The sequence below is a fragment of the Ptychodera flava genome, chromosome 4, assembly GCF_041260155.1.
Source record: "Ptychodera flava strain L36383 chromosome 4, AS_Pfla_20210202, whole genome shotgun sequence".
NCBI lineage: Eukaryota > Metazoa > Hemichordata > Enteropneusta > Ptychoderidae > Ptychodera > Ptychodera flava.
The window spans coordinates 31,611,486-31,637,939 of NC_091931.1; the positions used below are offsets into that span (position 1 = coordinate 31,611,486).

Below are 26,454 nucleotides of genomic sequence, written 5' to 3' on the forward strand. Positions count from 1 at the left end.
GGTGTAGACTTTCACTTTCCAGACGCGTACTATTTTGATTGGTTCATAAAAAATTACGTCATCAAAGAATCGTTGTGTATAGAGCGACGATCCTATAGAAAGGGTATGAGGGTGGGCAATCAACAGATCGGGGTTGTTTTCTTTGAACTTGAAATATTCTACAGAGACAGCGAGGAAGCAAGATAGGAACACAGCTCCGGTTTTGCGTATTTCAAATTATTTTATTTTGATAATCATGATAATTACTGGATCGGGTAAGTGACTTTGTTTGAGTCTTCATCGGATGTCTTGAATAGACGGAGATGAGATCTCTTATCAGTTAATGGGAAAATGGTAAAGGCGAGTGACGCTACGATCTGTAGGAAGTTTCTATGAAGATACTTAAACACGCTAGAAATGTCTAGCTTCAGCTGATAGTCTTTCATATAACGCAAACAACGATGGCATTTCAACTCAGATGTTAAGATTCGTCCGTCCGCTCGTGTTTCCCTAATGCTGAGAAACGTTTCAACGTTCCGCACCGAATATCATGATATCATCGAAGTGTCAGTCAAATCTTTGTCCAGAGTGCGCAGAAAAGAGAGAGTTTACACCGTAACTTGATGATTTATCAGCCCATGGGATACTCGCGAACGAAAAACTCGATTTCATCTGTTTCATCTACTCGGCGTGGTCTGATCCAGTTGAAGTCGCGCGCGATGAGTCTGCATAAAGTTCAAATCCCGATATTCGGACGCACATCTGTCATCAGGGTCAGTTGCGGTTGATATGCGATGGTACCGGTCTCAATATCGAGGCAGAGAAGCGAGTGTAAACCGGTGAGTTGGAACGTTCCTCTTTTGAAGAAGAAATGTTCTAATTTCCTTGGACCAAATATCACGGTCATAAGAACTCGGACCCTGAGTATATTATCAAAATTGGCAGGGCGTTTAGATACCGCGTATTCGAAACGAAATCCTCCCTTCGCAAAGTGTAAAGAAGCTATTATTCCAATGTGTAGCTGGAGTCCGATGATGACTAAGATCCCTCTCTTACTAACTTTTGCGAATTGATTCTTGGTGAAAGATCATCATTTAATCGTAAATCCATCTCTGGAAACTCAGAATGGGATAACTGAATCAAAATCGAATTGTCACAGTGACTCATCAATTCTCCAAGTAATATTCATTGAAGTGGTGAAACTATTTTTATCTGAGAGATTCTTTAGCAAAAATAAAGAGTTTCAGTAAACGGCTCCTGGTGACCGGATGTCACCTGCGATGACGGTAGTTTGTCATCTTCAATGTTGCCCATCGCGATCTTCGTATCCGAACTCCGAACGTGTCAGCAGTGTCCTAGTCATAGGTTAGTCTCGAAAGATACGGAACCTGATTCCCGTCGACCTGGGTAGCTTTCCGTTTGTCCATGGGCTACAAAATAATGAAAAGAATGGGTTTAAGGATCACTTACAAACGTTTGATTAGTTATCAGTGGGGTGGGGAGGGGTTAAATGTTGACAAATCGGTTGGAACGTTCAGAGACGGCCACCACTTCACAAACACCTGCTGGTTGACGCCCAGGTGAATCACGCGAGGGTATTCAGATAAACGATGATTACGCCCTCAACGAGAAGTCATGGATCATGGTGAAACATTTGTAGTGTAGATGGCTGTCGCTCAAAGATGTAAATCATGTCAATTACAACTTCCAAATTTTGGTTGTAAATATTGTAAAATCTTATTAAATATTAAAAGATTAAATCAACTTTGAACGGCAATGTAGAATGTTGGGAAGTAGTGAATTGTCGTTTAAATGCGTACACCTCTTATTTATAATTAACACGGGGAAAGGTTAGGAGCAAGATCAAAGAGTAACACATGCACAAAAAAGCAGCACACCTGATTTGCCCCCAGGAAGCAGAGTAATGGCCTCCTCGATGATTGACAGCTCCGACGTGATGCTATGGTAACCGCCAGAGTGCAACTTCTCCCTACTGTCACCGATATCCTGCTGGTGCCAGCCCTGCAGCAGCACGTGTTCCTTGACGACCTGCATTTTGGATGCCACGTCCTTCCCGAGCACGACATCCAGCACGGCCGCCAGGAAAGGCTCGTTGCTGAGGTATGATACAAGTTTTTGCCGAGGCCATGATATGTAGCGGCAGTTACTCAACGCACGCACAGAAACCTTTAAGGAAAGAAAGGGAACGATATTTTGATACTCCGTAGAATATTAAATTGTGCGGTGTCGCGATCTTTGCCCTCTAAAGATGAGCACAGATACAAATTGATCAGTATGCTCAGTGAATGTTCATTGCGTTTGTCTCTAGCCTTACCCGAACTCTTAGCCTGACTTTCATGTCAATCAAGGCGGCAGAATACATTATTCGGAATACCATGTAACACAAAGCACCCTCTAAAATTCCTGTATGATCTCGCCGTAACCATGGTGACATTACCGAACGACATCAATCTGACCGTGTTAGTCTTTTCAAACATTATTCTAATTATACTGTGGCAATATTAACCGAATTATCACCGTCATATCGTTCGGCACAAGGGGATGTGTACGTAGGGAGTACCGATTTACAGAGTTTCAAAAAATACGAATTTCATGTTCTCACTCTAGAGAAACTATAAAGCTACTGTGGCAAATCCAGAACGAGGAAGTTGGGACAGAGTGGCGGTTTTAAAATTCATGCCCTCAAATACCTTCCTGAAATAAAAGGTGACGTCAACGAATACTGACACACACTGTAACGAGTGTAATACAGATAATGACAATGAACGTAGGGACTTGCACGTTGCTATATCACAACAACACCCATGATTGTGTTCGGTAATGTCACCATGGTTACTCATTTCGTTCCTGTGACAGATATTCTGTCATCGTTTTCTTTGCCTGCTGTCTGCCAGCGAGACTCGAGGCGTGTATCGTCGTTTTGAAGTTTCGATCAGTTTAACTGACTTTTAAGAAATAGAAAAAAAATAAATGGCTCGTTTTTACGTATTCCTACTTTACTGGTTTAATAAGGAAGTTGTTTGAACTTCTTGCCACCAACCTTTCACTGGGTTTCAATAAAATTTCGATGAAATTTTCGTTCAGACAAATTCACCGTAGCAGACCATTACATGAGGCGTTGTTACTGCAGGCATGTTTTCGCTGATTGGCTGAAGTTTTTCAGTGTAGCGCTTAAACGCCCACACTGTGGGTACTAGCTTCAGATGCATTTGTCGAAAACGAGCGTATCTTGAGTAGTTATTCACCATGATTGATAATTGTGTCACAAGAGTCTCTTAGGTACTCGTCTTTCATTTGCTTTACACACCACGGGCGACCGCCTCAGTCACTGGTCCGCTTACGTGATTGAATAGGTTTACATGTCACGTTCATGGTAATGTTAGGCAGTAAAGTGACTGCTTGTAGTTTCTGTCTATATCTTGAAGTACCCCTCATAAACCATGATTAAGCAATGTTGATCGTGCAAGATGTGCGTGTCGGATTAAATCCCCAGGTACATTACGTGGAGGTGGCACTTTTGTAAGAAAAAAAATGCATGCTGCAGGGATATAGGTAACATTAGCGAAACAAAAATGATATAGCTACTGTTGTACCCGGCTAGTTCTACAACGGAATATCTAGGATGGGAGAATTACTCCTGATGGAGTCAATTCTGAGTCTGGCATAGATGTCACGCACCTCTTCTATATAAGGAAGGGGTTTGTTAAATCTAAATGTGACAGAACATGGAATTATTTCTCACGCATTCGTCATGTTTTGTCCCTTTTGTATGGAAATTTTTGTAAGCGAACGTATGTCGGCTTTCATTTCTAACATTTGTTGAGTCTTGCAGGGAGTAGAGCCCTTGTTATAACTCTCTTCCGTCGAGGTAATCTTTCGGACTTAAGGTAGAACGCGCCTCGGGGGACAGATAGTCGGACTCTCAAATTTCTACAATTCTTTTCTGATCAACCACTTGTGGGGGCTCATTTTAAAGCTCTTGGAGAAAGAAAATCTTTCACCGTCTCAGCTTTTGGAAAAAGCGAAATTTATTTTTCCCCATAGAGTTAACGAAGGGATGGCGGCCATTTTGAATTTCAAATATCGCAAAATGTAGCGCAATTTGTTTCTCTAGTTCCAAACTTTGCACTATGACCCCGATTTTTATTGTTGATTTGGTAAGAGAATAGTTGAAAGTTTCATCTAGGAAAGTCTTAGCAAAAGTTTAAGTCTTTCACTTTCGAGGCGCGCATACTACCTTGATTAAGAGTCAATAGCAGCGTAATGAACCTGATGTGAACAGAATGTGTTCTCGTGTTTGACGGAGAACATGCGTCTTTCGCACATTTGAAGGGAGGGCTCGTTTCGTCTGCGTGACTAAGTTCTTGTTGATAAACGCTGCCTCTTTCCAGAAATTGGAGATTAATGTTCAAAGAATGTGAAGCAAATTTCAGCATTTTATGCATTTTCATTGTTCACCAGTTTTGTAGCTTTCCAATTACTGCAAGACTTTGCCAAATAAATCATGATTTCGTCCCTTCGTTTATATATAGCTGTACCAGTCGCGGTCACCAGTATCGGTACATTCGCTATTTTAAGTTTTAGATATGCACAAAGAATGTTGTGATACACGGTATGTTGTGCATAGCAACAGAACCGTCGTATGGGTCATATATGCACAGCCGCACGACCTTCTCCCTTTAACTGAAAGAACTATGTTTTTCTATTAGATGTGAAAAAGAAATACATGTAACCTGGTCATCGGGTAGCCAAATGGGAATGTATTGCATATATCTTTGTTTTTCAAGCTTCGATGAAACCGTCTCAGTCAAATGAAAAGGAAACGTTCCCTCTTGCAGCCATACTGGATCGTATCCAAAACAATTTGACGTGCATAAAATTATATATGTAATTGTATATCGTCCCTGTGCCAACTTTGAATGGAATCAATCTTGACATATCTGAGTAATGGCTTTTGACATAGTAGCCTCCTTACAGTGCTTACAGGCAAGCCTTGCCACTTCGATGCCTGGTATGCACATTTTTTTACACACACTAAACGTTTTCATATTATTAATAGGAAGGAACCTAATGACTGGATTGTTTGTAATAGTGTTCCTGACTTTAATTGGATGTGTGTGAGTCAATAGCTATCTGGTCGTAAAGACATTAATTTGCACCCTAGACTGGTGATAGTAATCTGTCTCAAGGCTTTCATGTCAGATATATTTCGGTGTCAGTTTTCTGTTATTTATCCTGTACAAACAATCCAGTCATTAGGTTCCTTCCTGTTAATGATATGAAAACGTTTAGTGTGTGTAAAAAAAAAAAGCATACCACGCATCAAAGTGGCAAGGCTTGCCTGTAAGCGCTGTAGGTCGATCAGGATCGTATTATAAAAAGAAATTCTGTAACTGCATCATGTTCCATATGTTACAGGATACATCATGTGCCCCTCACTGTACGATGGAAATGATCTGTTCTGGTGCTCCCGCGGGCTATAAATATTATCAAAAATAGTCCTCAGTAATTTCATTACCGAAAAATCTAATCACTTCTCGCTAAAAGCATTTGCCCGCTGATTTTGTTTTATCTCAATTCATTAGCCCGTACATGTTCTTGGTACATCAAACCAATCGACGGACTGGACACACGAACAGACAGTCAAGCACGCGTATAGAAAGAAGGAAGCCAAACATTTCAAGTTGTCTATCTCACAATCAATATGACTGATTTCCTAATGACGGCTCCATCGTTTATATACATAAATAGATACTTGTCTGAAACTTTTTACCAGACTTTCGGAAATTACAGAAATGGCGAAATGGGTACCCTGTAACCACCAATGCCATGGCTGAAACAGTCACTGTAAAGTAACATGCAAAGACAGGCGACCTCAAGCTGCAGTAAGCCTAATAAAATACCACAAAATTTGTCCGAAAATTTGTACTTCGCATGATGAAGCTCTTACAACAAAATATATTTGTATTAGGCAAGAGAAAATCTACCGGCCACGCGTTGTCAAATTGAGCAAATATCAAGGATATGCCAAAATATATTGAAAAAAAGTATTTCTTAGGGAAACATGATAATATTATGTAGAAACACTTTATCATTTTCTTCTTTTTCTCACAGAAATCTTCATTTGGTCTGTGTGCACTGAATGGCCAGAAAGGCATGTTCCTCACTTCATCATAATAAAAAAGCGACTGCATATACAATTTAGACAGACAGACATCGGTATAACATTAACTATAGTGCGAGCCTGACAGCCAATCAGATCAGACACGCAGACACTGACAAAATTCTATGGTCTCTGGCCGGGTTGACTCATGGGGGAGTCAGCAGGCACGGGACCTCCTACCTATGTACACTGTCAAAAATGTGAGGAAAAAAGTTATCATTACCAGGAATGCGTCCTTTGAGCCCTGGGTGATGGAAATCCATTCGGGCGAGTCCAAAAAGTCGTTGGCGTGGACATGATGGAGGTACACGCCCTCACAACTGGTGACAGCCCTGCGAGAGAGATAATAGGAAAGCCGGGTAAACTCAAGAATAAAACTTTTCTTCTCATTGCTTCGCCTTTTTAATTCCTTGACTCAGAATGCACTGCACGTTTAGCCTGTTGTGTCTACCTAATCGAAGTGCTCGAGGAAATCGAGAATTTGGACTCTTTTCTATACAGTGATTGGTGAGTCGGTGTGAGTCGATAAGTCATTACGTTTCGGCGGACAATTGTGCCTTAATCTTGGGCTTAGCGATAAATGGCCGAGTTAAGGCAGGCGAGGAACGAGGCCTCAAATTAAAATGAACTGAACACAGTCCCTCTATTAAAATGAACTGAACACGACGTTACTTGCCGAGTCAGACAATTTCACCTAGCGTTCATGCCGGCTTGTGTGTGACAATGATTAGCCCCGCCGAGATATCCATGGCTATGACGCTTCTCACAATATGCAATCAATTCCTTGGATGACGAAGTGTCCAATTACGGCGACTGTTCGTCATTCAGGGTGCGCATCCCCATCATTAGATGCTTTCTAGACTTGATCTGCTGTAATCTACATCGGATGAAAGAACGCCGTCATGACCTTTCAAAGGCCTGGGCTAGGTTCGCTATTTCCGCAGCACAGAAACTAGTATTACGACAATCGAAACCAAGACGCAGATAGCTGTGGGTCCATAGCTGTGGTGTTTTCAGACGGGATTCCTGCCTTTTACGGGCCGGTTTTGACTTTTCCGATTTTTAACCCGCCACCACAGCTATGGGATATTCCATAGACTAGCGTCCAAATCCGCCGCAAGCACCCTTTGCGCAAGTTTGCTCGACGATATTTCGAAAATTTTCCATCCAAATTACAAATTGCCAACACTCATCGACAGCTTGGTTATTAGGGACTCACCAGACCAGAAATCCGCTCAAAATTCACTGAAATATCGCCTTTTTTTCTAAGTTTGCGCGACATGACTACACGTAGACCGCCATTTTGCTAGCGTTAAACTGTTGGTCGAGGATCCCTGCAGTACGTCACTACAGTGACGTAGGGCCGTGACCTCTCAACTTCTGAACACAAACTAACTTACGGCCAGCATCCGCGCGGCGCGCCACGAATAATTATAGATCCTAGGACTGAACTTTTTTCCCCCAAGTAAAAGTTTGGTTTCAGTTTTGTGAGACTGGGAATGTCCATAAGACGAACGATGGTCATCGATATCACACGATGAATCTCTCAGTTTGTGTTTAGAAGTTGAGAGGTCACGGCCCTACGTACTTCAGGGATCCTCGACCAACAGTTTTACGCCAGCAAAATGGCGGTCTACGTGTAGTCATGTCGCGCAAACTTAGAAAAAAGGCGATATTTCAGTGAATTTTGAGCGGATTTCTGGTCTGGTGAGTCCCTAATAACCAAGCTGTCGATGAGTGTTGGCAATTTGTAATTTGGATGGAAAATTTTTCGAAATATCGTCGAGCAAACTTGCGCAAAGGGTGCTTGCGGCGGATTTGGACGCTAGTCTATGGAATATCCCATAGCTGTGGTGGCGGGGTTAAAAATCGGAAAAGTCAAAACCGGCCCGTAAAAGGCAGGAATCCCGTCTGAAAACACCACAGCTATGGACCCACAGCTAACACGCAGACTGCACTTCACAAGCGCTCAATATGAATGTGAAGTATGTCTTATCGTCCATCTGACTCCCTGTCTCTCTCTGTCTGACTGTTCGTTTGTCTATTTTTCCGTCGGCGTCTGTTTGCCTGTTTTGATTTCCTATCTGTCTCTGTCTGTCTGTCTGTCTGCCTGCCTGTCTGCCTGTCTGTAGAATACGCCATAGGCAGGAGAAAGATAAAGTCTTCTGTCAATTTGACCAAAAGTAGCACAATCAGGTGAATTACTTTCTCGCGGGCTACATTTACTGAAACTTGCCTCACTGGAGAAACAATAGAAGTCACTGATATTGATACACTTCATTGGGTTTAAAGTGTGGAATGCTTGACCAAAACAGAAATCAAACGAAGAACTAATCCACATACTTCAAATATAACTTAAAAGACTATATCAGAAGAAACATTTCCCAGCAATTACTCTTTATTCATATACGCATTTTGCGATTTGTAGTTATTTACATTTTCTTCTCTTTCAGCCCCGATGAAGATTGCTGTTAGTAACTTTGCTGCTAAACAAAAGTTTAAAGAGGAAAACATCCCTAAAACAAAAACAAACAAACAAACAAAACGAAACAAAAAACTCCCGACAAGTCCGGTGAATTAAGTCGAGACTTCTTTTTCCTCTGTTATACGTAAAATATATTTTTTAAGAAGTAAAGTCGAAAAGTTTGATTTGAGTTTAAATTTAAATGTCGTTAACAGTAGAACTGTCGACTATACGATATGTTGCGAACACCGTGAATCATTGTTACACGAATGAAGAGTTCCATTTTGGTTTTCAAGCGAGGAATTGACATTTAGCTATAGGCATTTTGCAGCTCCCTATCGTGGTCTACGATTGAGGAGTCACCACCCGTTGTCGACAGTCACCATTAACGGAGTACGCATGGTTGTATTTACATGTAACAACGATTTCTGCACGATTCACGTTGGATGAGTATGTCATCCCGGAACCCTCACAGAGCAACGGCACAGTGGCGGACAGTTGTAAGGTTCCCGTTTGCGTCACACGTTGCAGTACTCTCCTGGAGCGATACAACTCGCCCAGCAATAGACAAGAAATATCAATCGCGCGAGTTGGAACGAATGCGCTGCCCCTCAGACTTCGATAAATGAATGTTTGAACGGACGAGTAGGTGTTAGCAAACCAAAACAATACCAGACCACAATCATACTAACTGTAAATTATCTTCAAAGGTCAACACATTTCTCGGATTTTACATCATTTGGCTTTTTTTTGAGAAGATGGTTAGCTTATTTGTTTTCATATTCACTTTCACGCTTGCACTCGACCTGACCTCTGATCGTCTAATTCCATCCTGTGACGAAGCACATTTCATTTATTCAAGCTCAATGTAAAATTGATGTTCATCGAGGAAATGTTATCTCTTTCAAACTCAAGTATGTGTTGCTGAGAATGAATAATTAATTCCACTTGTCTGAAAAAAGTTACAAATTACCGTGCATGTATGTATGTATGTATGTATGTATGTATGTATGTATGTATGTATGTATGTATGTATGTATGTATGTATGTATGTATGTATGTATGTATGTATGTATGTATGTATGTATGTATGTATGTATGTATGTATGTATGTATGTATGTATGTATGTATGTATCTATGTATCTTTGTATCTATATCTGTATCTATGTCTGTATCTATGTATCTATGTATCTATGTGTATGTGACCTACGCCAACGCCATCAGCAAGGATATAAGACTTAGCAAACATGTTTCCCTAAACCTCTGCAAGCTTACTATATCGGCAGACCTCAGCTTTAAAAGTAAAATGTGCCCCGGGACAATTAGACTTATAATAATGACTCTCAGAGTTTTAGGATATTCTTTTGACCTACCTCTTGTGGAGGCTTTGAGTAAATAAAGTTTTCACCTGTTTAGTTTTGTGAAAATCAGGAATGTCATTTTCTCCCATCGAGATAACACACAGACGGCGGCCCTTTTGAATTTCAAATATCTGTAAATATTGGGTAATTTGTTCTCTGGTACCAAAATTTGCGAGATGACCCCTATTTTTATTCGTAATTTTGAAAGCGAGTGTTTGAACGTTTGTTTGAGGAAAATTTGAGCCAAAATTCAAGTAATTCATTTTCGAGGCGGTTGGCAGACATGAAATATATACCGTAGCTTGACAAGCTACTAGGCTAAAGCTTAGGTAAACGATACACCATATTACTTTTCAGTTAATATATTAGGAACTCGAGGAAACTCTGCTAAGCCCTTTTCCTTTAAATCAAACTTCAACCAATTTTGGGTATAACGTGCTTCCTCAATCTAAAATTGCGTATCGCGACTCCTGGTTTATTTTCTTGATTTATGAAAGAGAATGTTTTGAATTTTCTGAACCAAAGCGTTTGCGATAATAAATAATTTACCGTCACACAATGCGAGATAGCATTGCCGTAAAGGTGGCTACTGGAGATAACTAAAGTGAAAAAGTCATGAATTTCTGATATCGTAGCGATGGGTCATGAATTTTTATGTACAGTACTGGAAAAAGTTCAGATCGTACTGAACGTTTCGCAAATTAAAATGACAAGGTTGAGTTCTAATTATTCTATATTTCTACTTGTCATCGATTTAACATACATCACATTTTCCATTCATCGCGACTTGACGGGACCTACAGCATAATTGCATCAGTTGCAGGTCGTCACATTTCTCGTCTGTAATATCTACATTAAATTGTCAGAGTTCGATGTGGGTGACGGAGCGCTCGCACCTGACATCAGTGAAAGGTCAAATGTTTAATTTTAAAGTTTTCCTTCATAGAGAGAGTATCATCGACACCGAAAGTCGCTGTACAGTCATATTAAACCCGCTGAATTAGGTTAGCATAGCAAATGGGCCTGCGTATCGAAAATGACATTTGCTCTTTCGGATGTACGAAAAACACATAAACTTCGCGCGCTATTTCCTTTACACTGACCGTGATCCGGGAAAATAAATGATGAAAATTTAAGATCCTTGTCCTCGGAGGCTTACCGAAAGAAGCTTGAAGAGGAGCTGTCCAGGTAATGAAGAATGAGTGCGTGGAAAGTGCTGCGAAGTGGCGTTCTGAATGTTAAAAGGTCTTCGGGGATTATTTATTTTGACACCGCGCTTTCAGCGAAATCCCTTCTTGGACTGCTCCCCGTAGATATACACGATCATTCCGTGGACGCATGCAGATTCTAGAGCTTAGCAATTGTATGACATTCTTGCCTGGCTACGACGATTTAGTTTGGGGATCCTGAACGCTTTCTTGCTCTTTACTTAATCTGGCCAGAAACGGACACTCAACTGTGAAACGTACAGCTGAGATCGTAAAACCACATATGAACTGAACGTGCTCCTGTGTTTCAGTTACAGTTGTAACTTCATTGAAATTGTTGTGATCAACATCACGAGTAATATTTAACGTGTATGGCTTCAATTGAAAAAAGCGCAAAGTATAAAAACAAGTAATTAACGGAAATGAAAATATGAAATTTCTTTCACTGATACTAATGTATCATCACTTTGTGTAGCAAGTGCAATTGCCTTGGTCAAGTCCGTCAAGGTTTATATGCAAACTGTATATGAAAACTGTGAAAGCTCATTAAATATGCAAATTACTAGTATAAATTAGCTGACATGGAAATGCAAAGTGTCTTTCATTGCTATTTCACTCTTGTATTTTCAATATATCTAGTAACGTCCGTCAGCTTTGGTCAAGTCCTTCCAGCTTAATATACATTATTTGAAATGCTCATTAAAATTCAAATTACCGATTAGCTGACATGAAAATGCAAAATGTTTAACGCAACTACAACTACAGTGTCTCGTAAGTTTCCTCAACTTTCGGCAAAGTCCTTCCTGTTTAACTTCACTAATCGGTGAAGGTCATTCTAAATCTTCAACATATACAGCAAATTTCGTCAACTGTCGTCAAGGCCTTACAGTCTTATGTCCCTAATCGGTAAAGCTCGTCAAATATGTATGCAAAGTAGTAATTAGCTGATGTAAAAATGCTAAATCACTTTCATTTAGGTTTATTTTCAATGTGAACAGCAAGTTTCATCAACTTTGGTCGAGTCAATCCGGATACGTAATTACAAAAGTTCATATGCGTATTAGTAATTGTCGCAAAACGTCTACATGACCTTGAAAGATGCAATATGATTCCTTGGTTAATATCTGTGGGAAGATTCATAAGATATCTCATAATATGTCATTTCTCAACAAATAATTATACAAACTATATTAGTTGTGCAAGTCACACTCATCAAAATGCAGTTCCCAGACAGAATTAGATGTATTAGATTTGATTTCGATCCGGGAAGCCGTTCTTGAAATACCGCGCCAACAGAGACACAGACACATACATACATACATACATACATACATACATACATACATACATACATACATACATACATACATACATACATACATACATACATACATACATACATACAGACATACAGACATACATACATACATACATACATACATACATAAGCGTCCTGTTCGCGATATGATCGGAGGGTAAACGCATACATACATACATACATACATACATACATACATACATACATACATACGCACGCACGCACGCACGCACGCACGCACGCACGCACGCACGCACACAGACAGACAGACAGACAGACAGACAGACAGACAGACAGACATACATACATACATACATACATACATACATACATACATACATACATACATACATACATACATACATACATACAGACAGACAGACAGACAGACAGACAGACAGACAGACAGACAGAATGACAGACTGACAGAGGCAGATAGAGAGACATACATCGGTATGACAACAGCTCACGTGTGTGAACACTTGAGCTAACTACAGTAATTTTTACTTAGGGACGGACCATTAGATCTTGGGAAGGGGGTGGTCAAAAACAGAAAAAGAAAAATTTCAGAGCAGAAAGTTAGGGGAAAAAAATCTTCAAACTCGTTTGCAAAGTAAAAAAAAATAAATAAGAAGACAAATGCGTAAAAAAAAAATCTGCAAAAGTCTTTCAAATCTTGAATTTTTTTATAGATTTTACCGACAGGAAGCAATTTTCTGTATTTTTTAGTATATCCTCCAGGCACATTTTTAATTTTAGTTTATACATTTAGAGTGACTGTATCCCTTATACTGGAAGTTGTGATTATCTTATCTTTTCAGGACTTTTGTATTCTGATCACTTGAAAATTATAAAATTATAGAGCCTGTTTTCTACTTGTTTCCTGCGTACAAACCAAACAGGTACACAAGGTAAAACATTGAAACTATCGTATCGTTGTCAAGACAGAGTTATATTTGCCTTTTAAGATCAAGGTGAACAGATGGCAGGCCACTCAGGCCACTCATTTTTTTAACAGCATTTCATTGCAATGATGAATACAAGAATGGGTGAACAAGTAGAAACACGTCAATAATGATAAAACAACATATCAATTCATTATTTATTATTTTGCTTTTAAAAAGGCATTTTCAATTCTTTTTTCTCAAAAAAAGCCTCAAAAAACAAGAGCAACACATTTTTTAACATTCAACAATACACTACGTAGAATGCCATCTATCCAACAAATCCCAACACAAAAACACTCAAAAGGGTTGAACTTTGAAAGTTTCTCGATAGCAAATACTGAATAAATCTGCATGAATAAACGTTAATGTGTAGCAAATACTGAACGACAATTATCTGAAGAATTTTTCCACCACAAAAAAGAGCATGATTTAAACAAATCTTAAGGGACTTATGTAGCAAATTTCAAAGAAATTGGACAAGCCCTTTCAGAGAATACAGATTTTTTGACCATGAGTGGCATCAATTGCCCTAAAAAGACAAATATTGAAATTTCACCACATCTATACACATCCAATCAATTTGGACATGCTGCTACAGAGAAATAGATGTTTTGATCAAAAAAGGGCAACAATTGCTCTAAAAAAAATATGCAAATTTCACTGTAATTTGCAAACAGCTTCTCAGCTTGTCAAAATCAATTGTAAATCATGAGATATGCATGATGTTTGGTTGGGTGAATGTAGGCATTTCACCAAGCAGTAGAAAGGGAAGCCAGGAAACCAAAATAGTCAATTTTCAAAACTATAGGAAGCTACTGAGGAGCAAGAAGACCATGTTTCAGAGGAAGATGTATAATCAGAAAAAAATGCTCCCCAAGTGCCACCAAATAACACCATTTTAATCTCTATTTTTCAAAGGCTCCAACGGCCCCTCCTGACCTCCCCCCGCAAAAATACTCCACACGTGCCATCAAATAACACCATTTTAATCTCTACTTTTCAAAAGCTCCAACGGCAGGAGGGGGACACCCCCTCCTGACCTCCCCCCCCCGCAAAAATACTGCACAAGTGCCATCAAATAACACCATTTTAATCTCTACTTTTCAAAAGCTCCAACAGCAGGAGGGGGACACTCCCCTCCTGACCTTCCCCCGTGACCGCTTGTGCGGCCGCTTGTGGTGCTTTGCACCACATCTTTGCCCTCTTTATCTTCAGACAGCGACGAACTAAAAAAATTATAAATCTGAAAATTTACTCTGAAAAAAAATTTGCACAGCTAATCTCAATTGGAAAAAAATTTTAGAAATTTACAATAGTAAAAAAAAAATTTCACAATTGCATTGTCTAATGGTCCATCCCTTACCTCTCCTAATTTCGCCTATGATTAATAATTTTTTGTGTAAAGTGCCAAGAAATGAGCTGCAAAGGCTGTCAGTTGCAATATTTCGCAGTGTCTGGTTACGTTCATTTTTTCATTTCAAGTTATCACACAGAGATTGGCTGGGCAACAAATGTCATAGAATGATCATATGTACTGATTCTAGCAAATCTAGCTCATCCATTCCATTGCATTGCTCTAAAAGAGATGATTCGAGGAACGGTATTGTTCAACCTTGCTTAATTACTTATTAATGGAAATTCTATCTGGATGACGCCATCTTCACGTAAAACAATTTTAACCCTCGAGCGCTGCTATCTGCTTACGCATTAAGCTTATAGGACGATGTGATTTCCGGGCTCTGTAATGACTTTAAAACTAGATCTCTCTGAACGTAATCATGAGATGCTGTTGTTTTTGGAGGCAAGGAATGATTGAACACTGCAACCATTTTGCTCTGGATATATTTACGAGTACTCTATAGTCACGATAACATTTTTACGGGTGATGAACAATTCAGCACCTTATTTCATCCCTAATATAAGCCGTGTAGCTGCCTCCCTATCCGACGGCGTTGTTCGCAGCCATTGACTGAACGCACACAACGTTGAACAAACGATGTTGCCCTGGGAGCTGGATGGAGAGTAGAAACTATACCCTGTGCTATCCCGCACCCCGAATTACTCTAATTTGGAAATAATCTTTCCAAAAGTTTGTGATGTGTACTATGCAAAGGCTTGGGGAAAAATGGTACGTTCGCGAGGCTTTGTAAAAATACTGTTTGAGTATTTCACGCATGCGCACACTCTGGAAAACGTAAACGAAGATTGCGGTATCGTCTGCAACCAAGACAAAGTATAATAGCAGAGGAATTTCTCAATTTTTCAGTGGTAAAAATAGATGAGATTTTTTGTAAAACACATATTGACTAGCCAAACTCGGGTAACAGCATACATTTGTTTCGCTTGAGCCTATGAGTCGCCAATAGCAGTCTGTTTCCTTCTCTTGGTCTGTGTCATCGTAAAGCAAGCTGTTATAGGGAGACGTTCATTCCAGTAAATATTGTTCTTTGGAGAGCGCCTGAAAGCAATCGAGTCTGTGAAGTCAAATGCAACTAAAATGGCGGTCAAAGAAGGACGCTGAATAGTCCGGTCATGCCACATCGCTCCGCTGCAGTACTTGCATCTGTACAAGGTGCAGTATTTATGTCGTCAATTGATATTGAAACATAGTTCGCGCCTACAATATAAATACGGTGATTGAAATCCACTGATGCAAATCGTGAACTCATCAGTTATTTTCAGAGTCACAGCTGAACGCAGTACCATACATCAGCTCTGCAGAAGTATAATAAACAAGAGTCCGCTTCCCAACTACCGGCAACTAATAACACTAGAAACGTTAATTACGTGCTTCAGCGAGGGATCAGAATTCCCAGGTGATGCATAATTCAATGAGCTGGCATTCACGTCAGGTAGGCACGCAAGTCAAGTCGACCGTATTGACAGTTCTTGGGCGTGTATTGTTTCAATGGCTTGAAGCGAAGCTCTTTGGAGACCACAATTCAATTACATGTAAGATGTGCCGCTAACAACAGTCAGATGATGTACCGATGAAAAGTGTTATATATTTGATGGAATTCCGCACTTTCCGTCTCTGTCGACAAACAATCTTGTTGTATTTGCATCCAAACAGCGTATCATTGAAAGTTGTTGAAGCCACAATGAAAGCATTGCATCAATTCATTATAGTATAAAGTGGATTCGGTTTTTATTTTGCCTGGGAAAGTGTTACGATAACGTCATTCCGTTCTATTGCCTCTGGCCCGGTCTGGTTCGCGTGAGAGTGATTGCGAGGTTTTCATGCTCGGAGACATTGACGCACGCTGTCCGGAAACAACTCAGAACTCCAGTTGAAAGCTTTATCGTAACGCTATCGGTTGGCACAAAATCGACGCATTCGAACGTCATATTGTATGGTCTGAGCGCGTCAAACTCAATTACAGTACTAGCCGTAAACCCAAAACAGCGGAACTCAGCGACGTTGTCCGTATTAAGTTTTGTCTTTCTTTCGTTGAAGTTAAAATCGTCCACGCGTGTACGTTCACTAATTCAGAATGATAATAAGAAACAAAAAAAACAACAACATCCCTGATTTAAAGTAGGACCAAGTCGAAATAAATTGATTCCTGAAAAGAGGCAAATTTCTTTTCGGTGCTTTACATCGTCAGCATCAAATTCGAAAATAACAAGAAAGACTCTTATACAAGCTATGCTATATCCAGCACTGACACTTTTGAAGTACAACTACTTTCTGCCCAATTTGGGGCAGTGAAATCTTTCAACCCGATAGTTTTTCATTGCGTCGTTTCTTCTTGATTTTGAACCTCATGGCCAAAATCAACGACAGAATTGTAATAGATGTTTCACTTGTCTCGCAATCAACTGGATGACACACAACATTAAATAATTCACTTATATGGCAATCAATTCGAAGGCAAACTTAATAAGCTTACACTGAATCTGAATTCGAAATGTGTATAGCAATTTGACAGTTGAATTGCAGGATAACGAGCTTTGTGTTCACCCAGCTATGAATTAACGCGCAAGACTAAATATTTGTTGGTAGTTTATCTGTTCTTATTCATTGTTTGAATATTGATATTGACATGTGAGACATAGATCCACATAGGGTGTAGACAGATAGAGGGTTAGATAACTATACAAATGTACATTCAGACAAAGGTGAATAATTCAATGTGTGATATGTACGTGTATATACATACACATATACATACATAAGCTAACATACATACATCAAACATACATACGTATATATACATACGTACATACACGATACATACATACACGCATACATACAGATACTACATGCATGAATACATAAATATTTGTTATATAGACATACAATATTCTATGTACATGTATATAAAGTCCATAAAGTAGATCATTTTATATATATATATATATATATATATATATATATATATATATATATATATATATATATATATACACACACATATATACATATAAATACAGTATATCACAAATTACTTTAAGTACAAAGTATTAATATCTGTTACTATGTTTCATGCAACCTCCAATCTTCGGACAAGATTGCAGGATGCACGAAATTTAAGTAACATACATATTATTATCATATATATATATATATATATATATATATATATATATATATATATATATATATATATATATATATATATACACATATATATGAGTGAATGAAAAAGTGAATAATTCAATGTGTGATATGTACGTGTATATACATACATAAGCTTACATACATCAAACATACATACATATATACATACATAAGCTTACATAAATACATACATCAATCATACATACATATATACATACGTACATACACACATACACACATACATATGAATGAATGAAAAGTGACCCATGCGGGACTTGAACCCACACCCCCGTATACATTACGGATGCTCTACCAACTGAGCTAATGGATCAGTCGGTATAATGTGGGCGGTCCTGACGCTTACATGTGGCTTTTCATTCTGTTGTGCTTGGATGGTGAGTAAACGACTAAGCTCATCACCTAACCTTTCAGCCTAAGGATTCCGCGGGATTCTACAGGGTCTCGCACACAAGTCACCAACTTAGAAATCAGTTATTGGTAATGAGGATCAATCATATGAATGATGCAAAGCCAGAGAAGGGTAAATTTGAAATGACTCACCATACGAATTTTTTATGTGAAATACAGTGGTGAATGAAAAGTATATATGTATATAATTTTACATACATCTAATGGCCGGCTGACCTATTAATATAATTGTATATATATTAGATGGTCGGCTGACCATCCTTCTATCCTACTTATAATTCAGGTTGCCGAAACGATATAGACATAAAAGCACTAACTACGGACCGAAGAAAGAAGAAAATGGTTAGTTGTAATTATCTCACCGATTTATTCATCCATCACATGTAGATTCAGCTATGATAAAATTTCTACTTATCCGCGATGTACCTGTATCGATTCCGGAATTAACTCGAAAGATCGACCACAAGCATGCCTTGCCGCGTTCGTCGACAAATTATTCATAGTTGTTGATTTTGTTACTTTCTGCCCGATTTCTGTTTTCTTCTGCACTTTGAATATTGATTAGAGTGATCGGATCCCGACGGTGATCTGACAGTTGTCCAACCGAAACACTTGACAAGGAACCTGCTCAGACACATGTCAATTATCACACAGTAGCGATGAAATAGACCTGGCGACTGCTTTCGATGATGTCGTACTTGAAGGTTATCGCGCTTGAAGAGCACGTGATCCAAAACCAAGTTGCCATGTGTCAGTGACGATGGCTTTCATAGACAACAGGGAAGACTGGGTCCGTTGCTAACAACGTCATGTCAAGTTGTTTTGAATTCAAACAGAAAATGTAGCGAATATTCCGTCTTTATTTTCGAAAGTCGTTTTCACATTATCAATCTACATAGGGTGGCGTCTATGTTACATGTCACACAGTACGAAATAACCTCCCTATAATTTGGAGGGAAACGGATTATCTTAGTCTTCAGCATTTGAGATTTCCTCAGGCTGCTTGTACGATATTACATAAAATGAGGAGCTTTAGGCCAAGAAAAATAAAAAGTTTGTTTCTCGTCCTCGCGCGCGTCAATTCATACTTGCCGCGTCAGTCTTTATTCTCCGCTCAAGAGGAAATAAAATGAAAAAAAACATAAGTAAACGCAAAAATATGCGATAGTCATAACACAGTGCTGTGTAAAGCAGAACTGTTAACAAAATAACTGACACTAACATCTGCAGAACTGTACACATATGTCACTGTTATATTAAGGTGACAAAACTGTGCATTGCTGCACCAAAAGTCAAACCGCAGAACTGTTGCTATACAAAACTACTGCCGTGCATTTCTATCTGCGTGCATTCCTATGTTGTTTTCATGTTTTTGCGCGTTCTTGTTGGTTAAAGAATAAAAAAATTGAGAAAAAACCCCCCCAGCGTTACCGCATCATTTTTGCAATATATCTAGGATGAGAAACAAACTTTTTATTTATCTTGGCCGTACTACGGCAATTGCGAAGTCGTGGACACAAATATGCAAGCTTTCTACCGCTATTGCTTAAATATTGCTTTTAACACGACACTACGACAGCAGATTTACATCACGTGAACATTAAGCAATAAATCAAAGATGAACGCATAAAATACGAAAAGTTATCGGCAACGTGTCACTAGGCCGTGGATTAAATAATAGTCTTTCCCGTGATTAAATATTTGAAATATTTGGCATAAAACAACGTCATATACACATTTTTTGTTATTGACATGATTGATATACTTCTAATGAATATATGTGTAGTCGTCTATACGGGACATGCTGGCGACGGTGTCCTGCTCTGATGAATGCAAGTCTTGTTGAGGCGAGGAAGTCTCTGTAAATTTAATTTTCTGTATCAACTTAGGGCACACAGGTCAATTACGGCTGACCAAAAGTACTGCCGTGAATGCTTTTGACGATGTACAACTCAGGGGTTATCGCAATTCTGAAGTCACGTCCTCAAATTCAGACAGCCGTCGCAGCGTTTTTAAATTTAAACTGAAAAAGTAATCTCGGTGTCAGAGGTTAGGTCTTGCAATGCCTCGCTGGCCACGTGATGTCCCATGTAATGAATTATCTAAAAGCGCTATATATACTTTCCTCCCAAACATCTTCATCAATGTTTTTATTTACCAGGATATTATAAGCTGACGATTGTAAATTGACGTATTAATGATTTTGAACGGAAAGAGATTATACGAATCGTGATAGGCTGTTTTTTCGATGAATGTTTTTTCCTCGCTGGCCTGAAAATATCAATTAAATGCACAACGAAAGCGATGTAACGCGTACTCATGCGTTCATTGCACAGTAGTTGTGTTACTAAGATTATCAAGGTCACAAAGCAAGAAGAATAAAAGTGAGTTAGCACGAGGTAACGATACAAAAAGAAAAAGTGAGCAAAATAGCATCCAGGTATGAAATAAGATTTAACCATTTAAAGTATAAAATGACAGCCAACAATTTCTGAAAGAAAAATTATTGAGAACTGAGAAAAGAGGAAGCAAATTCAAAAATATACAAATTGAAGATATTCCTACATAACTATTAAGATTACTATAACACTGTTAAACGTAACAACAGGTTAAAAATCAGAGGAATCTGACCGGTAGCTAGGCGTTTCAGCATTTTCACTTTTTCGACGTCATTTGCATATTTGGGGCCAACCACTTTCATTTGAACAATAGGAGTTCTTAACGCCATGGTTCATTCCCAAGCCAGCTGAAAGAATTTTTTCTTGCGATTTTATCGTCCATTATCGTAGGAGACACCATATGTGCATCGTTATTTTTATACAGCATATAGCAGAAGCATTTCTTAAAGTCTTCTTTACCTAACGGTGAAGAATTGCTGTACAGTAATTTAACCACAGTGATCCGGATACACCAATATCAGCTCACTAAAAGCATTCTCTTGTATGGCTGTATTTGAAAGTAAATGCCATCATTCGTGTTTTAAGATATAATAACTTATGTCTGTAAAGTAAAGTCAGTTAGAAACATCCGAGATCACGTTGCACTAAGGTGAAGGCTAGTTTGTGAGTGTGTAAGAATAGCCCCGTAAAGTAAAATATATATTTATTTAAAAAAATTAGAAGGAGTAATGGGATATCTGAGTCGCTGTCACCTACTTGGGTGGTCAAAACACGCAAAAGTCTGTAACATGGAAATGACATAAAACCGTCGTAAATGCAATGTCGTTTAGTCTTCCTACACGCTTATGACATATTATGGGCAATCAAAATCTGAATTCCAAATATTTCGTATACTGTAATTTGATACCACAGAATGCTGAAGCAAATTCTGCAATAAAACAAGCTGAATAACAAAGTCATTCACCATTCGACTTTCTTCACTAATCTCACCTCTCTGTTTGGAGATAGATGCCATAGTTGGTCAACATCTTTTCTGATGAGCACATTATTTGTTGATGAAAATGTGTGACCCAATAACGAAGAAATAATTCCTTTGAGATTCCTGTGCTAGAATGCCTGCGTTTACCCGATCTTCAAAAACTATTAAAAGCAGTACCTTATCGTGCAGACCTATTTTCGACGAGCTCGAACTACGAACGGCAAACGAGAACCTCGAGCGAGCCAGAGCTGTAGCGTCTCAGTTTAATCGACCAGAAAACGAAATCACATATAGTCTTTACAAGGAATACCATGCGCCAGTCGAGCACTTGCTAACGTGGCCTAGTCTGTTGCATTGGATAAACCGCGGACCGGCGAAGGGCAAGTCTGAATGGAGTTCGAATGTACCAAAGTAAAATCACACGTTGAAGACGAAAGTTAAATTTAACGGTTACGAGCAAAATGGACACAAGTTAATTTCATGCTAATAGTCTTCATTTATATCAAGTGCATTTATTAATGAGGTTATTTATGTATGCAAGAGTTACAACGCATCGCCAATGAGAGTAAAATTATGATTGAGTCTCGTGCACTACGTTCACTATATTATCCGACGAGAAAATGTCATACAGAGCGTACGATTTATATCGGATACAGTGGATTAACGGAAATCGAAACAAACTGAAGGGTCCTTTCTTTAATTATTTATAGGGTCCACCGGAGCAACTGAGAATGGGTTTTAATTTACACAGTACTAAGAAAATCACTTTGGTTTCTAGAGTTATTAGAAATGGACCTACGCATTCACAAAGGTTAAAGGCAATGTGAATGGCCATTGGGCAGTTCGAAAGAGGCGTACATTAGAATAGGTGTCCAAATGCCATATATTCCTCGTTGCTAATACAATGATGGATGACTGACGGCTGCCGTGTGTGTAGCGGAAAGTAGGTCAGTATGAAGTCTCATCTAAGCCTGATTTGAAGCAAATCATATTTTAAAAATCGTAGAGAGAGGTTTTCCTCAGATGATAGCCGCTTTACTATTTAGGATTAATACCCGTGCAACTAACCTTACTAAAATGACTCCACAAACCGTTCAAAGGTAGGAGCAAAATGTCCCAAACATGTTAATAGTGAATTGCCACATAATAGTGCTTAACAGCGTGAGAGACACTATAGCGAACTTCCATTAAACTTATTTCAGCATAACTATTATTGTCAGAGTCAGAGTGACAGGATATAAATGTAGGAGCCATGAAGAAAGGAGCTGAACATTAAAGTGGCCACTGCTTGATGGAAAAACTGAAACCATTCGCAAATTATTTAGATTTTAGAGAAACATATTGAAATCTTGGTGTGGCCAAGAACAGCGGTCAAATACTTTATTAAAACAAGCTTAGGAAACATTTACAGATTGGTTGATATTTGTGAGCGAACATACAATCATGCTCCATCTTGGCCAACCTAACACAATATTAAGGTGGCGTTGCACGTATAACCAACATCATCAAAAATGACATACCCCCCCTCATGCTATATCTTTTTAAAAAGCAGAGAATCTAAAGTTTAGAATGATAGCAATAGTTTACTCGAAAGACGTAGAATGTGCATGTTTAGGGTAGAAAGCTTCAATTTTGGTATTAATCATAAAAATTAACCTAAGTATAAACGTTGATACTATTTTCTGAAATTTAATATTTCATATGAAACAAGACTATCTGTAGAAAAAATGAGTATTTTATTTTGCATTTCCTATCCTCATTTTAAAATGGCATGGTTTGAAAGTCTGACACTCAAAAAAGTGATTAAAATCATGATACGCAAAATTAAAATGCTCGTTCAAAATGTAAGAACTTTATCGCCAAACAAAATAACCGTTTCATTATATAGTATTTAAAGAACAGAATGTGAACATTTCAAAAAATTTGACCCCGCTAGAGGGGAATTAAGTTGTTTTGAAATCTTAAAATTGGGAGAAAAGAAAAGCCAGGAAATCAGGTGATTAGCATAAATTTGCAAATTTGCATACAGAGAACTTGAACGTTTACCCCAATATGCCGTGACAGTGATCACGTGTACGTCTTGTATATCACCGTTCAAATATCAAACGTTATGTTCACCAGCTTACATTGTGTATTGTGCTGGAAGTCAACTGACATCTATCGTGCGCTATTAGGACTTCCTAGAGTTTTCATCTTGCTGGTGGGATTTGAACCGACGATGCCATATATTTCTATAGTCTTCATGTATCATTGGAAATCGTTTGTGGAAAGACCTATGTTAAGTCGTTACAATCAACAGGCAGGCACGGATTCGTACACGCGCATGCCCACCTCTGGCACTGCAGTATGCACTGCCAACGTATTCAATCTGCTTTACGCATGAGAGAAGAAGCAGTTGCAACGATAAGTAAACCTTTGAGCATCCACAGTCCTGTATAGGATGAATTGCCAACCGAGATGTCAGTTGATTCGAAATAAGTGTGGCATATGGTATGTGTGGTTCGATCCCCAAAACGCGCAAAATGTCGTCGTTAAATTTACAGATATCTAAGCTGTTAGAAAGTTTTCAATAAGTTCGCTTTAGCAAAACAAGCCAAATCTTGGCCTCCGATATTACAGCAGACAGACTCAAATACATTTTACGAGAAACCTATGGTCGGAGAATGCTATGTACAACTTCAGTCGCCAAGTTTTTTAACGACAATTTTAGAAAGTTACTTCAAAATTTGTTTTTAAACTAACTATGGAGTCGGTGGAACCAAGTGTAGAAAGCATAATCTAAATCATATTTTCCATGAGATGTTGTTAAAAGAGAATTATTCTCAATTAGGTTAACAGATTCTTGAATTAAATTGAAAAATTGGATGCCTCTATAGATAAATGCAAAGCTCTGTGGACTTCAAACTTCTATCTAGTGTTTTATATATATATATATATATATATATATATATATATATATATATATATATAATAAATATATATATATATAATAAATATATATATATATAATATATATATATATATATACAAATTTCTTCAAGTACAAAGTAATAATATCTAAAACTTAAGTTTCATGCATGTATAGTCTGATGATTGATAGATGCATGAAATTTAAGTAACAGATAGTATTACTTTTTGCTTGAAGTAATTATTTATAACGCTCTGCTTTAAGCATCGAGCACTTTAATTTTCCTGAAGGACATCTGTTTATATATATATATATATATATATATATATATATATATATATATATATATATATATATATATATATATATATATATATATATATATTATATATATATATATGCATCGACACTTCTACTCACTTCTACTCACAATTCATTCACATGGGCAGGAAGAAATCAATGCATAGCTGAAATACTTTCTCAAAGAAATGAAGTCACAGATTTCATCCTGTCACCTTTCTGAATTATACACCCTATTGATCTATACACTAGCATTACCAATATATTGCAAAACCATGCGTGGGTGACTTTTATTGAAGTGTTTTCGATAACAGCTTTCGTTGACGGAATAAAAATCTACCCTATTTTCATGTTCCACATTCATTCCTGCCCATGTAAATAAATCGTGAGTAGGAGAACAGCAACGCCAAGTATGTTTTGAGAAAGACTGTGTATTCGAGTGTAGAATGGCGGGTTTGCTGATAACACCGAGTCAAGAAATAACTAAACCTTCTTCCGCAGTCTTTTCAACCTACAGGTATGAGTGCATTTGCATGTATAAAATAATTATATACAACTAACCTGCCGGACAACAAGATTGACAGGCGGTCATCACCGACAGTCACATCTTCTATAGCGTAAAATTCGCCTTCTCTAAGGCTACAAATGGTCGAGAATTTGCACAAATTCTTGAACTGCTGTCTGGTCACTTTGAAAGGCTGAAAGAGGCAAGCGTACACGTCCTCAAGTTCTGAGCACAGCTGAGTCGGCCAGATCTGGTAGAATATTCGGACAATCTGGCCGATGTTCACGGCGAAGAAAGCGAAGTTCCAGCCGAAGCAATCGGGCATGCAGGAGATAGTGGCAGCCCAGACAAACAGGAACAAATACGCCGAAATCAGAACGCACCTGAGAAGTAGAGCATGCTGAGCGAAGGTCTTCGGGGTCAAGAAAGCGATAGTCGAGCAGAGATATCCGACTTGAAACAGCGCGTGTTGAGGAACCAACCATTCAGAACACAACACTCCAAAGGAATCAGTGTCAGACCCATTTTGTTCGGCTGCAGCCTTTCTTTCACTGTCGGGCAACAATTCCATTTGGAGGACTGTCCCCGACGTCAGATTGTAGACTGTAACTGCGGTCGACATCAACTCCGTATGCATCGCCATTTTGAGAACGCCCACGTTAATATCTAATCGGGAAAATGCAAAATGTCGAGGAAATGAGGTTCATTTCTTACCGACGTAGAAACAGACGTCTTAAGTTTTAACAAGACCAGGTTACTTAACAAACGTGTTTTCTCATCAATGATCCCTATAATTCTGATTGCACGCACAGGTACTATACTTCCGTTTCCCAATCGCTTACAACTTTAAATGGCGAAAGTTCCGTCTTATCGTCTGCCATATTTTTGGCGCCAAAAAAATTATAATT

General features: G+C 38.6%; 1 protein-coding gene across 1 annotated transcript; it reads right to left on the reverse strand.

Annotated features, from left to right (window-relative positions):
- Nucleotides 1-204: 204 nt before the first annotated feature.
- LOC139131491 (blood vessel epicardial substance-like) lies at nucleotides 205-26,398 on the reverse strand. The gene is made up of 4 exons (XM_070697564.1): nucleotides 25,603-26,398; nucleotides 6,387-6,495; nucleotides 1,878-2,166; nucleotides 205-1,409 (listed from the first exon to the last, which is right to left on the reverse strand). The coding sequence occupies exons 1-4, from the start codon at nucleotides 26,187-26,189 to the stop codon at nucleotides 1,339-1,341; spliced, it is 1,056 nt and encodes a 351-aa protein (XP_070553665.1). The 5' UTR covers nucleotides 26,190-26,398; the 3' UTR covers nucleotides 205-1,338.
- Between the last annotated feature and the right edge of the window lie 56 nt (nucleotides 26,399-26,454).

Coding starts and splice junctions, on each gene's coding strand:
- LOC139131491 (XM_070697564.1), bottom strand. CDS start 26,189: ATGGCGATGCATACGGAGTTGATGTCGACCGCAGTTACAGTCTACAAT. Junction 6,496..25,602: donor TCAATCTTGTTGTCCGGCAG/GTTAGTTGTATA, acceptor TCTCTCTCGCAG/GGCTGTCACCAGTTGTGAGG. Junction 1,410..1,877: donor GCTTCCTGGGGGCAAATCAG/GTGTGCTGCTTT, acceptor ATTATTTTGTAG/CCCATGGACAAACGGAAAGC.